The following is a 14,968-nucleotide window of genomic DNA, read 5'->3' as shown; positions in this document are numbered from 1 at the left end:
AGGCTTCACCCATTCTGTGTGCAACCTGTCACTTCCTGAAGCATAAGCAGGAAGTGGCTGAGATGTGTTTCCTGTTGGAATGTGAGACGGATCCCCTCGGCTGTAGAGCAGTCAGGAAGGAACACCATTTACATATTTGATGACATCAGTGCGCTCTCCTCAAATAAACTTGGGCTCTTTTAATTTCACCCCACATTTGGTACTGCATGTTGTCCCACAAAAATTGTAAAAATGCAATAGAAGCAAAAGTAGCTGCGCTGTATATTTATATATTCATGAAATCAAAATAGGAATAGTTAGAGTATTATGACTTTTGAAGACTTTGGTATTATGGGCGTCCAGCCTAAGCCGATCAACAAAGTCGTTTAAAGGTTTGCAAATTCCATAAGTCGGCCGCTACCGCTACCCAGTGGTTTTGGGGGTGTCATCACAAAGATTTCTATTGCACGCCGTTTGAGTTACCGTTGGAGGGATTAATGCAAAAATGCAGTATAAAACATCGGGGTTTGAATCTTTCCAAGAATGACAATATTTCCTATTTTGAATGGCAGTAAATGAGCCCGACATGGGCTAAATTCGACACCTATATTGTGTACCTCTCGACCTCCTGTTTACAAGCATTTAGGAGGGATAGCAGTGTGACATATTGAAAGTTGTCATGTTTTGACAATCTATGCAATATTTTAGCCTCCTAGTGTTTTTTGGTATGCTCTTCTTTTGATATTATACACCAAAACCGCTAGAGTCTTGATTGCTGCCCGGAGGACCGTTGGGCTTGTAAGAGAGAAAAGGAATAGGCGTGGTCGGGCTGCGACTGGCACCTAACAGTAAACTATGATGTAATTAATTTCTGTTCTGCAAAAAGCTATGCTAAATAAACCAAGCAGATGTTATGCTAATAAATCTCTAACCTTCTAAAGTACTGTACTGCGAAGTGTGCACTACTTCCAGTCCTACACACTCCTCTTCCCTCTGCAGTGCTGTTCCAACCTCGCATTCCCACGCAGAATGTGCCAGTTTGGAAAGCAGCATCTCGCTTCACAGGTTGTAATTCGAATCAAAATAAATAATTCACCTGCTTTTATACCGTTCCGAAAATTCAACCTTTGTAGAATTTATCAACGACATTCTTGCTAGACCCTGTAAAAATAAGTTTGATTATTACAGCTGACTTTACGAAATAGTTTCCTGATTTCTTTCCGAAACCATTCATAAATGCGTGCACTTACTTTCCCTTCATTTTCAGCCTCCACACTTTTTTTTGCATTGATTTATCTTCTTGTCTCACATCCCTCTCCTCGCGTTCCCCATCTCATGTTCTTCGCAGCATCTCCCAATCTCAGTGTTAATTACGCCAAAGCTCCTTTTCGCTATTATTCACCACTCACTGCTGCTATTTCTGTCATCCTCTGTGCCGTGCTTGATTTAGCCGTTAGCAGTAAGGGTCCGCATTGGCTGTCAAAATGAAGGGAGGTGTGTGCGTAGGGGGCCGCGCATGTACCGGAACCCAGTGCGCCAACAAATGGCTGTTAGGCGTCACCTGATTGGCACAGATTAGAGGGCTCTTTGCCGGTTATGTGGAGGAGGTCCTTGCAGAGGAACCAGCTTCATCACCGCTCTCAAGGTATTACTCGTACATGAAAATCAGTTGTGGAAATAATTATTGACAATATATGAACTTTTTGCTGCTAAGAATGGCTAAATGTATGGACTACCCTTCTAAGGAATTTATGCACAAGCAGCCACGGCGTTTTTAATCTGATCAAGAAATGCAAAAAGAACATTAGCATCACATGAGGATAAAAATACTGATGACACAAGAAATGCAGTGTAAATAAGATGTCAACTTGTGATTTATTGGCTGTAAACGGAACAAAGAAACGCACTGTAACGCTCTGGACTATTATTAGCTGTTTGCAGTCGGGACATATAAAACACCCCCACGTTTTCGATCTAACTTGAATTGGATGACGCCATGAGCCATTTGTGCCTTTTTTTTGTGCCTATTCAGTGGCCTTGAAATACTAAGTGGCACTTACCTTAAGGTTCCTGCCTCTCTAAATGCACCCCTGCCTTTTTTCTCTCTATCATGAGCACCTCTTTTTCTGTGGCATTGTCTCGCTCGGGGATGGGCAACTGGTGGCCCACGGACCCCTGACCACATTCTGAGTCACAAATGGAATATATTCCCTCCCTCACCTTATTTTTTACGTTGATAAACATTCATTATGGGTTTAATGTTAAGTAGAGTCTTTGCATACTGTATTTGTAATCCTACTTTTTTGTTGTTGTTGTTGTAATGTGAGGTAATATGCTCAATATTAAAAGGCAGCTTAAAAATGTCATTTACTATAATAATACTTAGTTAATTTGCAAAATATCTTGACAGGAACAATTTGACATGACTTCTCCTTTTCCACAAAGCTGGGATTCAGCGTTCAAGTATTTTTGATGTACTACAAAAAAAAATAAATGAATGAAACGAATGAGTATTCAGATTAAAAATATAAATTGATTATGATTTTCTTGACTTATATTTAAACTGTGCTTAGTGATTCACCACTTATTGCAGCTGACGCCAAAATTGTCTTATTAATTTTGGTATATGAGAAACATTTGCTGGCTGAAAAAGCATATTTGAGTCGGCATGAGTTGTTGAAATGTTATCAGTAGGAACGGCAACTCTGTCTGGCCTGTCAGCATCATATTTTGCACCTGTATCACACCGGCCTGTGTGAAGCAATCAAGCGCTGCTAGCTAGCGGCTAACTTAAAACTTAATAATAAAAACGTGCAAATATATTATTTGGTAAACTAAGGTTTATTTTGAAGCTGGCCTTCTCACCGCGTTTTACGATCATGTGATTAGCTTGACATTTTTTTTCTGACCTGGACGGTAAACTTAGCAGCGGGTATCCAAGATTTAAAAAAACAAACCAAAAAAAAAGCAGTTTTCTTTAAGAGCGGTACTCTAATGAGTTTGTTCTGTTAGTCGACAATTTTGAATTCATCATCATGCCGATTCTTATCAGTTCCCACTTTGAAGTATGGGAAGCCAAAGCTAACCAACACTTTTGCAATTTCACACTTGAAAGGAAAGACAAGAGCAGCTGCTTGCAGAAGGCCCTTCTTTAGATTTCATTCAGCCGTATAGCCCGGACCCCACGTTGCACATCGAGCCTCAGCAGGAAGCGGTTGGAAAATAGCACATTTATCTTTCCACACAATTACACTTTCACTTTGAAAGGCTCTGAGCTGAAACTCCATCGCTTGGGTTGTCTGCTTCGTGGCAATTTTCAAAGAGAATAATGTTTGATTTATTTTCCGCCCTTCCTTATCTTCCTCTATTTCCTCCCCTGCATTCAGACAAGTTGAGATGAAACACTGTGCGGCTTTTAAGTGGCTGTAGCTTTAATGACGTAACTTACTGTTTCCATTTGACATGAAGTGGTCGGAATACCTGCATTTTTTTTTTCCCTAAGCCATTCCAGGTGGGGGAGTGAATATAAAACTTCGATCTTTGGGCCGTTTAAATTCACCCTTGAGCAACTTTAGAATTTTTTCTCAGCTTTTTTTATGTGTGTGTGTCTATTATATATATATATATATATATATATATATATATATATATATATATATATATATATATATATATACACACACACACACACATGTACATATATATTCCCATGTTTTGTAATCAGCAGGTGTGTGCAAATCATTGTTCTCAATGAAGTGATGCCCATACTGGCACAACCTTGGACAGCAGCCAAAAACATTATAAACATAAGGAATGATAACACTGTAATAACAATAACAAGACCCTGGTGACATAATAAACATTTAGCCGTTCAGAAAATGGGTAGATGGATGCTTGAGCATTGTTGATGAGAAAATGAAATTAAATAATCGGCAAAGTGCCTTTTATTAGACTACTGTTTTGTTATACATTAATTTAGTTACTGTCTTACACTGTAAACATTAGCCAAATCCAAATGACTGATGATTCCAAATGACGCCTAGTGTAAGGAAGCGTAGTGTAGAAAAAAATCTTTAGTATTGTTATTTTTTTCTGTTACTTTTGTTTTGCGACATAATTTAAAAAAAAAAAGGTTTAAAAAATATTTTTTAAGAAAAAATGTAATTTAAAACAAAGAGGGGGCGCCAAAAATATTGCACAAAATTTCTACGTCACTCCTGCAGATATTTACATGACATTTCACACGGACTGATTAACTCAATAAATGATTTAAATATATTTGAAGTCTTTGGAATTCATATTATCTCCGGCTGCAACCCGAAAGGCTCGTTAGCATATCAAACGGTTCCACGACTCATCTCCCACTCAGCCACCATACATTCACCAACACTCGGCTAAAACAGGAAGTCCTTTGCTTTGAGGTTGGAGCTACCAGCTTCAAACACTCTTTTATGCCGAACGTCTCCAAGTCCAGACGTGTGTCGAATGCAGGTATTGTTCGGCAAAAAAATATTGTCATTTCTGGTGTTGGCTTCTGTGCATTGGCACATTTGAAGTTCAACATTTAGACAATGTGTGCAGTTTTTGAAAGGTGTCGATGAAAAATATGTTTACAGTTCAAACAATTTATGAATCCGAAAGGTAATGGTAAAATAGAAGGTAAAATATTTGGGTTATATTTTGGTTTGCGTGACTCACAGTGTAGTTACGGATACTGTATGAATTTCCCACACCATTTAGTGTAATTTATATTTAATTTATTCAATGCTATTGATGACTAATTATAAACGTCAAAGATCCTTTTAAGACACACCCATTCAATGCCCTTAAACGGACGTCTAGGTCAATAGAGTTAAGAAAAACAACCTTTTCTTCATTCTGTATTTTAAAATGGTTGCCTGTTGGGCCAAAGTATTTTCAATACAATACATTATTTTCAAAACAAGGTCTGTGGAAATAGGGAATGCATTGAAACGCTCTTTCACAGAAAACGTCACTCGTTAGTCAATATTTTTTGATGCCGGTATTGTGTTGAAGTTGCACACGGCTGTTTTGTGGCCAAACATTCTCATGTTAGACCTTGTATTAATGTCTGTAGCTTTTGAATGCCTATTGATCGTCCAAAGGACAAACTAAAGAAACCTTCTTCTTCTTTCACTTCTCAGGACCAAATGTGTCTTCAAGGGTCATCACTTCTGTCTGTGGACATGATGTTAAACCCAATCTAAATTCAACTCCCACCTCTACCCGTCCATCTCCTCATCCCCAACTTAATAATGACAAGTCTCAAGCGTTCCCAGACGGAGCGCTCAGTTGGGGGCTCGGTGCCAGCTACTGATGAGTTCTACACTCGCCGTCTGCGTCTGCCAAATGGCGGGGCACCGCCGCCCCGCAGCGAGAGCGCACACATTTCTTCCTCCTCCGCCACCGGCACCAACCCCGGAGTCCCGAAAATGGGAGTTCGGGCTCGAGTGGCCGACTGGCCCCCCAGAAAAGACGGGGGAGGGGGAGGCGTATGGCATATCACGGTGGAAACCGACTCGCCCAGCTCCACCACCACCAGCTCCTCCGGATCAGGAAGTGGAGATCGAGAAAGACTTGTGGGAAGCGGCGGCGGCGGCGGAGGAGGGGTCGTCTCCGCCGTCACGGCCCACAGTAATTTGTCGGCCAAGCTGGGGCATCTAATCAGCCCTCAAGACTCGTCCATGCTCCGCAATATCCAGAACACGCTGAAGAACAAGATGCAAATGAAGGGAAAGGACAACCGTTTTTTGTCGCCCGACGGTTACCTCGGGTCGCCTCGCAAGGGGATGAGACGCATCCGTCAGCGGAGTAACAGCGATATAACCATAAGCGAACTGGACGTGGACGGGAATGAGGGCTGGTCTTTCTCCGGCTGGACCCCCATGCACAGAGAATACGGAAGTACTTCATCCATAGATAAACACGGCGTCTCGGGGGAGAGTTTTTTCGACATGCTCAAAGGATACCAGTCGTCCGAGGCCCCCGATCAACGGAGCCCTGCGCCGGAGAGGTTAAGTGAGCTGCTTACTGTTGCGCCTGTGAAACAGACCGCCCTGGATTTACCCGATGGCTCCTTGGGACCGGCCAGAGGAAGTCCCTCCAGTCGCCTCAAAGAACGAGAGAAGCACTTGAAAAGAAGGTCCAAGTCGGAGACGGGCGGAGAATCCATATTCCGTAAATTGCGCAGCGTTAAAGTTGAGGGTGACTCTTCAAGAGCTGGCTCAGACGCCGAGGATGGTAAAGGGGACGAGAATTCGCCCCCCCCTAAACCTTGGATGTGTCAAAAAGGCTTTGCCCATTTTGACGTCAACTCGTTACTCTTTGACCTCAATGAGGTCATCCAAAGCCGGCAGTCGGGAGCCAAGCGCAAAAACACCACCACGGGCGCTTCGGCGGCGGCCGCCGCCTCGGCTTCGGCCACGTCGTCGCTCTCCTCGGGTCAGAGCGTCGTATACGGCTCGCCGTGTGGATCGCAAGAGGAACTGAGCAAGGAGGGGATAGGAGGACATGGGAGCAACCCCGCTTTGGACCCAGGTGACGACAAGAGCAACGACCTAGTGCTCAGCTGCCCGTGTTTCAGGAACGAGATCGGTGGAGAGGGCGAGAGGAACATCGCTCCCGCTCAACAGGTAGATTTGGGGAAAGCTTCTGGTTACCCCAGACATATGCTTGAGGCCGCTTCATAATTCTTTCTTCTTGACGCTTTTTAGCTGGGAAGCATCGGCAGTGGTGGGAGTTCAAGCAATTCCGGTGGCAGTCCGGAAGAAGGGCCATTGGAGGCCACCCTCTCAAGTCATTTTACCAACGCTGGTGTCGCCGTTCTGGAGGCCATGAAAGACGGTCCGAGTCAACATGCCGACCGGTCCAAAAGATATATCGTGGAGCATGTCGACCTTGGAGCCTATTACTATCGAAAGTACTTTTATCTACGAGGTGAGCGAAAATGTTTTTGCTTTCTTACTGTTTTCGCGGTGGTCGTGTGCACCACTATTTTAGATAAGGATGAGTATCGTTATGATTAGGGAAATCACGTTTTTGATTCATACCTTTAAAAAAATGCATTTTTACCCTTGTCTACTGCAAATGACATCACATATGCTCAGGGCTGAGGTTACATCCAATCACTGCTCACCTTGCAAACAGATCAACCGCGATTGGTCTTTATCTGAGCCCCGAGCACATTTGACGTCATTTTCAGTCGACGGCGAGTGGCAAAATGTTTTTTAAACCTCAGCCTTTAAAAATCACGACTTATTTACATCTGTTTCTGTCTTTCATAGAACACTGGAACTACTTAGGGGTGGATGAAAACTTAGGACCGGTGGCTGTGAGTCTTAGGAGGGAAAAGCTGGAAGAACACAAGGAGCACGGACAGCAGTACAACTACAGGGTCATTTTTAGAACGAGTGAGGTAATTGAATGACTCTTTCCCACCTTTTTCTTCATTCATGAACCAAGATATACATTTTTCATTTTATGTTTAAAATGGATGGAATAAATATTCTGAGCAATATTTACAAGAGTAATGCGAGATGATCCGTCTGCATATGGTTAGACCTGCTCTCAACGCCTGGTTGATTAACGTACATTCCTCAAGTCCCAAGGATTTTTTTTTTTTTGCTCCTTTTTAAACAGGGTGTCCGAATAAATCACCAAATTGAATTTAATGTGTTTTAATGCAGTGACTGGAGCAGTACAGTTATCTTTTTCAAATGAAGAGCAAATTAATTGGAACCTGAACAACTTATTGCTATATGGCGCTATATGGCGCACTTATTGCTATAAACACGCTTACAGATACCACTAAAAATGCAATTCCTCTTTTCATTACCTTGTGCTAATTCATATTAATAGGTACCATAAACTTGTATTTTATTATCTGTCTGAGGCTTGCAGCTAGAGGTAATACACTCCTATAGACGCATACTAGATGCCAGAGATCTTGTTCCCATTCCCTCGAGTGAACGCCCACCTACCATCTTCTTCAGCCTTCATCTGTGAAGGACTGAGCAGTGCCATTTCACAGCTGAACAAGACTAAAATAGTGCCAAAGGTATTTGTGTAGAAAAGGGGGAAAAAAAGCCTTGCATTCATTTTGTAGCACGCTCTGACTAATAGCCCTACGAGTCTCCAGAGATGACGCATGAGACATGCATGCATGTTGTCTTCCATTTTCTCGTTGCCTTCCTCGTCTCTCTAATTGCTATTTTCAGTGGTGGGAGCTGGGTAGGTAAAGATGTAGCTGTGTCTGTGTGGGAGTGAGTGGGATGCATCCAAGCTGAAGAGAAAGGTCTCGTGTCCATTGAGGAGAAGTATTGTCCTCTCTTCACTTAGAGTGCTTCTCTTAGAACTTGAGGAAGGGCCGTTGGCATTAGTCCTTGTGGCATTATGTGGCAAATTATGGAAATTCCTTTGATTTACGATTGAATCAATAGCACCAAAAAAACATGATTTAAAACAAGTAAAATTTTAAAACGATTCTGACATTTCTATGTGATTGCTGCTATACGTGCGAGATTTTGTGTACAAAAATAATCACTGTCCATATTTTGGATCATATGAAACCATTTTAATCGCAGTTTTTGAGATGCATTTTCATAGGATTTGTTACATTGATTTTCCTGCGATTTTGGCAACATTCCGTTGAGCGGAGGTCAAACTATGTCAGCAAACAGAAAATTCTCTGACTTGTGTGTCACCTCAAGACAGTAGGTGGCGGTAGAGAGCAGTTAAATTGTCATCGTCACTTCACAGGCTACAAAGACAAACAGTGCTATTTTTCAATTTTTTGTGGATATTAATAAATATAACATTTATACGCCTTTAAAAGTATTTAAAACATTTTGGGAAAAAATGCTGTGTATTGTTTGCAAAGTTGTTTTTTTTTTTAACACAAATAGTGCTGGTAAAAATAATAGACAGCACACAAATGTTTTAAAGGGGTCATCCAAAGCATTAGTGACACACAGCCGACAACATAAATCCCATAATACAGTGCAAAGCTGGCATATCGAACAATAGGCTACGCACAGACATTCCATCGCTGTGTATCTTCTGAGGCAAGTTTTAATCAAATCAGAAACAATGTGTAACATCTCTTTGTTTTGCTTTTTCATACTTCCTGTACTCATCGACCAGCAACATTAATCTCTATAGTAGTTTTTTTTGTTTATTTTAAAACGTCATTTCCGAATTTCAAACAATGCAAATGTCACTTGAAAAGAACAACAACAAAGTAAGTGGTCGTGGTGAGTGGGGTTTTTTTTTCCAACGTTTTCTTAAAATAACACAGTGTTTCCTCTACATTCATTCAGGAGCAGCGACACGCTACTGAATCCTAACCGCCGCTCCTTCAAATTTCTTCTTTCAGGGCCCAACACTGTGACCGGTTCACCTGCAAATACGGCCGCCTTTTCAGTGTGCGCTGGTAAAAAATTAATTGGGCCATGAAGACAAACAAAAAAAAAGGCATTTTTTTTCATGTCTTGTTTCGAACGAGCCTATGGGCTACTCATGCGGTAATTTAATGAGCAATTTCATTACCTCTCTGCAAAGCATTTTCATACTTTTTTTTTTTTTCAGCGGCCAATACTGTGAAAATCTTTTGCCCTGATGAAACAAAGCTATAACGGCATAGTTGAATCAGTGATTGGACAGAGACACGATAGAACGGTGGTTCTCAAATGGGGGTACTTGAAGGAACCTCAGGGGGTACCTGAGAATTTAAAGAAAAACAAACATGCAAAAATCCTTTAAAAATGACTGATTATTTGTTTCAAGAAAATATGAGTTCATACGAGAAATTTTATGTTCAGTAGGCTATTCAATTTCATTAAAAGTAAAAACGCAGATTCTCCCCCATACTAGAATGGTTCAACCCAACCTATGTGCCACCGCTCGTTACCTGTCAAGGTAATGATTTATTTTTGTTGTTTAGTTATTGTGTTTTCCAAAGTGTAGTTTAAAATAATTCTAATGTCGCTCATGAAATTGGATTTCCTGTTTTATTGTGCCCAGTTAAACACTCTGCGTGGCTCCATCATAGAAGATGCCGTGCCTTCCACGTCCAAACATGGTCTAGCAAGAGGCCTGCCCCTCAAAGAGGTGTTGGAGTACCTGGTACCTGAGCTGAATGTCCACTGCCTGCGCCTGGCACTCAACACGCCCAAAGTCACTGAGCAGCTGATGAAGCTGGACGAGCAGGGGGTAAAATTTCCTTTCGGAAACTGCCTCACATAATAAATCATTCACTGGCGCCCGAGTTCAATTGGATTTTTGCCTTATGTTGCTGTCAATATCAGTGAATGAGTTAACATTAGCAGGGTCTATGATACTTGTAGGCCTCAGTGCGAGTGTAAGTGTTTATTTATTTATTTATTTTTTTTTGAATGAATGTGACTATTAACTCAAAGACGCAACCTTTGATGGCAATGCTTGCCGATGCAATCACGAAAAGCCAAAGTCTGAAAATGTCATGTTGACACATTTAGTTTTCTCATAAATGGCACTATAATCACAACAGCGCAACCTAAGATGTGTCTCCTATTTTTCCCGGCACAGCTGAGTTTCCAGCGGAAAGTGGGAGTGATGTACTGCATGTCGGGGCAGAGCAGCGAGGAAGAAATGTACAACAACGAATCAGCTGGTCCAGCACTGGAGGAGTTTCTTCATCTTCTCGGGGATCGGGTTCGACTCAAAGGCTTTTCCAAGTACCGGGCCCAGCTGGACGCCAAAAGTATGTAGCTAGATTGCAAAACCGTGCCTTTTCACACAATTCATTTTCATAGACTAACAGCAAAATAGAGGCAACTAGGTATTACGTTGAGGTGCTGAGAATGGGTATCTGCTTATTTATTTTGCTCTATAATGGCGCTTCCCCTTTACTTACCGTATTTTCCGCACTATAAGGCGCACCGGATTATAAGGCGCACCCTCAATTAATGACATATTTTAAAACTTTTTCAATCACGATATAGTAATAAAGTAATAACAATAACTCAAATAATAACTCTAAACTCAATAGTATAATAACTCATTGTCAATATGAGCAACCTTGTTCAACTGTAAACACAAAAAAGAAACAGGTAAAGCTTACTTTATCACTTCATTCCCCATCTACGAATCCCAATCTCAATATTGATCCATTTATAAGGCGCACCTGATTATAAGGCGCACCATCAGCTTTTTAAAAAAAATAAGGCGTTTCGGTGCGCCTTACAGTGCGGAAAATCTTTTTTTACTTTTTGAAGCTTTTCGCAATTTTGGCTGATTGTCACATTCCCATGTTGTTAGACGAATAAAGGTAATATTAAGGTATACTTACACCCTCATCACGCAGTCGGATGTTTAACTGTAATTTATTCAGAATTGACTGCTTTGACCTCCATTTGTAAATAAAGCATTATGTAGAACAATTACTTGAAAAAAAATGGGGGAGCAAATTCCTGGAAAGTGGCTTCATCTCCTGCAGATCGTCAAGCAGCTCGTACTCGCTCGTAAATGAAATACAAGCATACAAATCACTATTTATTTAATGGCTTTTTCGATGCCGTCGGACTCTTTTGTTCCCCGAGCAGAACTTCTTTCCGTGACGGAGGTGGTTATTAGCATTTGGTGGCCACTTAATGGCATTTTCCCTCCCAATCCATCCTCATCATTGTTGTTGTTATTATAACAATAAATCGCTTCAAAGAAAATGCAATTTAACTCACTTTAAAAAAGTTTTAATTGGTCTAACGTAATAGCTTGTCCAATTTGCTATTCGTATTACCGTTGCGTGGAGAGGGATAGGCAATTTCACACTCAATTGTGCTTCTTTCAGCCGACTCAACTGGCACTCACTCCTTGTATACGACTTACAAGGATTATGAGATCATGTTCCATGTGTCCACCATGCTTCCTTATACGCCCAACAATAAACAACAAGTGAGTATCAGCGCCGCCGATTAAGATCGGCATCGTTTGGGATTCACCCAAGACCGAGCGGATAATATATTTGTCTCGCGGATTCAGTCGTGACTCGTCATCTTCATGTCAATAATTCTTGTTTGGACTCACGTTCTTGAATATCTCCAGCTGCTGCGGAAGCGCCACATCGGCAACGACATCGTCACCATCGTATTCCAGGAGCCCGGGGCGCTCCCGTTCACCCCCAAAAATATCCGTTCGCACTTCCAACACGTCTTTGTGGTTGTCAGGGCACACAACCCTTGTTCGGACAATACCTCGTACAGGTGAGATGATCTCAATCCACGTCTACATATTTGACTATAATTGGCCGGTTCAATAAATACGGGTGTCGAAATGATGGATCAGTTGCGTTCGTGAAAGTATTTTTATCATTGCGTCCTTGTGCTTGAATTGGAAAACAAATGTCAGTCACGCCCCGAAGTGGACAATGATTGGCCGTCGTTGCGTTTGGCGTGACCTGATAGGGTCCCGATGTGGAGTAAATGATTTACCGATACTGGATATTTTGACGTTTTTCCCTCCGAAGGTTCTGCCTTTGTAATTTCATCACAGCAATCCTGTGAGGCCTCGCATTGACAAAAATGCGAAATATGAAATACAATGTGCCAGCCCGGAGTAATTTGAAGCCATAATGAACCTTCTTCCTGTTCAAAAGCGCCACGTAGGGCAAAATATTCCTCGCTTATTCCTTTTTATGTCTCTCTCTTTTAATCCCGTAGTTCTCCTTTGACAGTCTTTTAATGGCCGTTTTAATTGCCGTCTGAGCACATTGTTTTAGGTCTTAATTGTACCTCATGGGGCTACTTGGTTACTTAGCAACAACACACACACACACGCATAAATGAAGAGGCGATAGCAAGTCAGCAAATGCTGAGTGAAGGCTGTTCATACATGCCTTCTGTGATCCACCAGTAATGTCACTTGAACTCCCTCCATCGAGTGACTGGCTCAGCGGGCGGCAAGCAGGTTATTGGAAGTCCGCAAGCGCCCTCGCTCTACAAATGGATCAAACCTGAAATCAGTGAAACGGCGGGGGTTTGGACTCTTTGATCTGCTTGTGGCAAGCCTCCAGTGACCTCTCGGTCGCCTTGAAAACCTCGTCATTTATGCTGCCATCTTCTTGTCTGACTGTCACCCTTTAAGTTAATGCTCCTCGCCTATTTTTTTTTTTCTCGTTTTCACAGCTTTTCCTCCCTTTCGGTGCCCGCCATGAGTCACAGGTCTTGGGTTGACTGACTTACAGGTGTTTGGAGTACAAGTGCTTTTAGAAAGGCCGAAGACCATGTTCAGTCTATGCAACAGTTTCATTACGCCTCAATGTGCCCCTTGTGGTTCATTAATTAGGTGTCAGGGTTATTTTTTTTTTTAGGTATTATTGAGCATGTGGTTGTTGTCTCTTAAGCTGTTAGAGAGTAGTAAAATTCAAGTAAAAAATAGATTTTTTTTTTTCAAGTTGAATAATGAATGCCTCAATTATCTCTTCCCCCCCACAGGAAAAATGTTGCATTTAAGTGCCTGTGATTATCGTTCCCATGACAAAAATGTCATGAGCAAATTTCCCAACACGCATAAAAATCACATGGCATCTGTAAAGCTGAAATTTATGTGATTTTTCAAAGGAAATATTTATGTATGCAAATATGATGCCAAACATTTACACTAACTGGCGCATTCATTAAGATCTTCTCTCGATTGCATTATTTTCACATTTTTCATGTTAAATTAGTTAGCCATAATCACCTCGGTTACCAGCGTTTCTCCATTATTCTCCATTATTCCCAGGTTCATTTTAGATCCCGCCGATATCCTTAGTATACGTTCCAAGAATATCCAGCTGGGTATTTATTTTCTCTCTGATTCACTACTATCTACATCAGTCCTAGCAAGAGAGTGATTCTTTCTATAACTGAATGCCACAACTCTCAGGTGAGAACAAGGTGTCTCAGGGGTTTATTTTGAAACACGTGGGCGACTTATTAGCGATTGTTGCTTATTAGGCAAAGTGATTCATGATGTCAACACGCATGCCGACAAATGTCAGCAGGGAAGCGTGTGTGGGATGACTGCTTCAGAGCCCTCCCCATGTCACCTGGCAATTATTACCCGTTAGTGACTGTGAGACCAAAATGGTCTTGTTTACAAAGACATTGAAGCAGGTAATGAATGACCTCTCTCTGTCACTTAGAAAGCACATTCCAGGATGATGCGAGTTTTGTGCCGAAATTAGATGCGAGGTCCGCTACATTCGGCTGTCTATTTAGGTTTTAGCACCATAGTGTTATTTCCCGCTGCGTTTTTCTCTCACTAGACATTTTCTCGCAATGGGTTGTAGATTTGGAAGGTTGGAGTGTCTCCATTCTTTTGTCTTTCCTCCCTACGGCTGCTCTACCGAGTTCCTCGCATACCAGACGGGAGTTACATCCCGAGGAGGCGATTGAAGGGGCCTCAGTGAGAGGCAAGAAAGCCGATAGCGAGCAAAAGTCCAGCCGACTCGGTCAAATGAGTACTACGGTTTATTTTATTGTAATTGGTCAGAATGAGCGTGTGGGTTGGGATTAGGATCAAGATTGCACTCAAATTTTGTGGGCAATATTGGTTACTTGTCACAAAAGATAATTTATTACATTTAGGAGCGCTGTTTTTGGTATTCAGATATACAGAAAAGTCTCATTGATTGAATATTGAGTATTCAGATAAAAATGATACGTATGTTTTGATTGGGAAAAAACACAAGACGGAATGCTGAATTTCCGCTTAATTATAAATGACCAACTTTTATACATTTTTAATGATTAACGTTTTTTAACTTAATTGAAACGGTGCTTAGCAGCACTGTCAAATCTGTCTCCATAAATTTTGGTTCATAAGACATTCACTTGTTGAAACAGCACATTTGAGTCAGCATGGTTTGTTAAAATGTGATCAGTAGTAACGGCAGCTGCCGGGTTGTTTGCATCAAAGCGTGCAGTCATTTACGTCTCTCACGGCAGGCTAT

The 14,968-nt window shown here is 41.6% G+C and overlaps 1 protein-coding gene across 2 annotated transcripts in view; it reads left to right on the top strand.

The window, feature by feature from the left end:
• The window catches only part of sipa1l1 (signal-induced proliferation-associated 1 like 1), a 51,708-nt gene that overhangs the window by 18,443 nt on the left and 18,297 nt on the right, over positions 1-14,968 (top strand). For both annotated transcript variants that reach the window (XM_088403512.1, XM_088403509.1), the window contains exons 2-8: positions 5,145-6,632; positions 6,714-6,936; positions 7,284-7,414; positions 10,021-10,209; positions 10,564-10,738; positions 11,825-11,928; positions 12,079-12,236. In XM_088403512.1, the coding sequence (XP_088259638.1) occupies positions 5,256-6,632; positions 6,714-6,936; positions 7,284-7,414; positions 10,021-10,209; positions 10,564-10,738; positions 11,825-11,928; positions 12,079-12,236 (2,357 nt within the window). In that variant the 5' untranslated portion in view covers positions 5,145-5,255. The remainder of the gene's footprint in view (positions 1-5,144; positions 6,633-6,713; positions 6,937-7,283; positions 7,415-10,020; positions 10,210-10,563; positions 10,739-11,824; positions 11,929-12,078; positions 12,237-14,968) is intronic.

This window comes from Hippichthys cyanospilos, chromosome 20 (assembly GCF_059441005.1).
Source record: "Hippichthys cyanospilos isolate Australia breed blue-spotted pipefish chromosome 20, RoL_Hcya_1.0, whole genome shotgun sequence".
NCBI classification, from domain to species: domain Eukaryota; kingdom Metazoa; phylum Chordata; class Actinopteri; order Syngnathiformes; family Syngnathidae; genus Hippichthys; species Hippichthys cyanospilos.
Note: the sequence above shows the minus strand (reverse complement) of the source record. Positions and strands in the feature narration are given on the sequence as shown.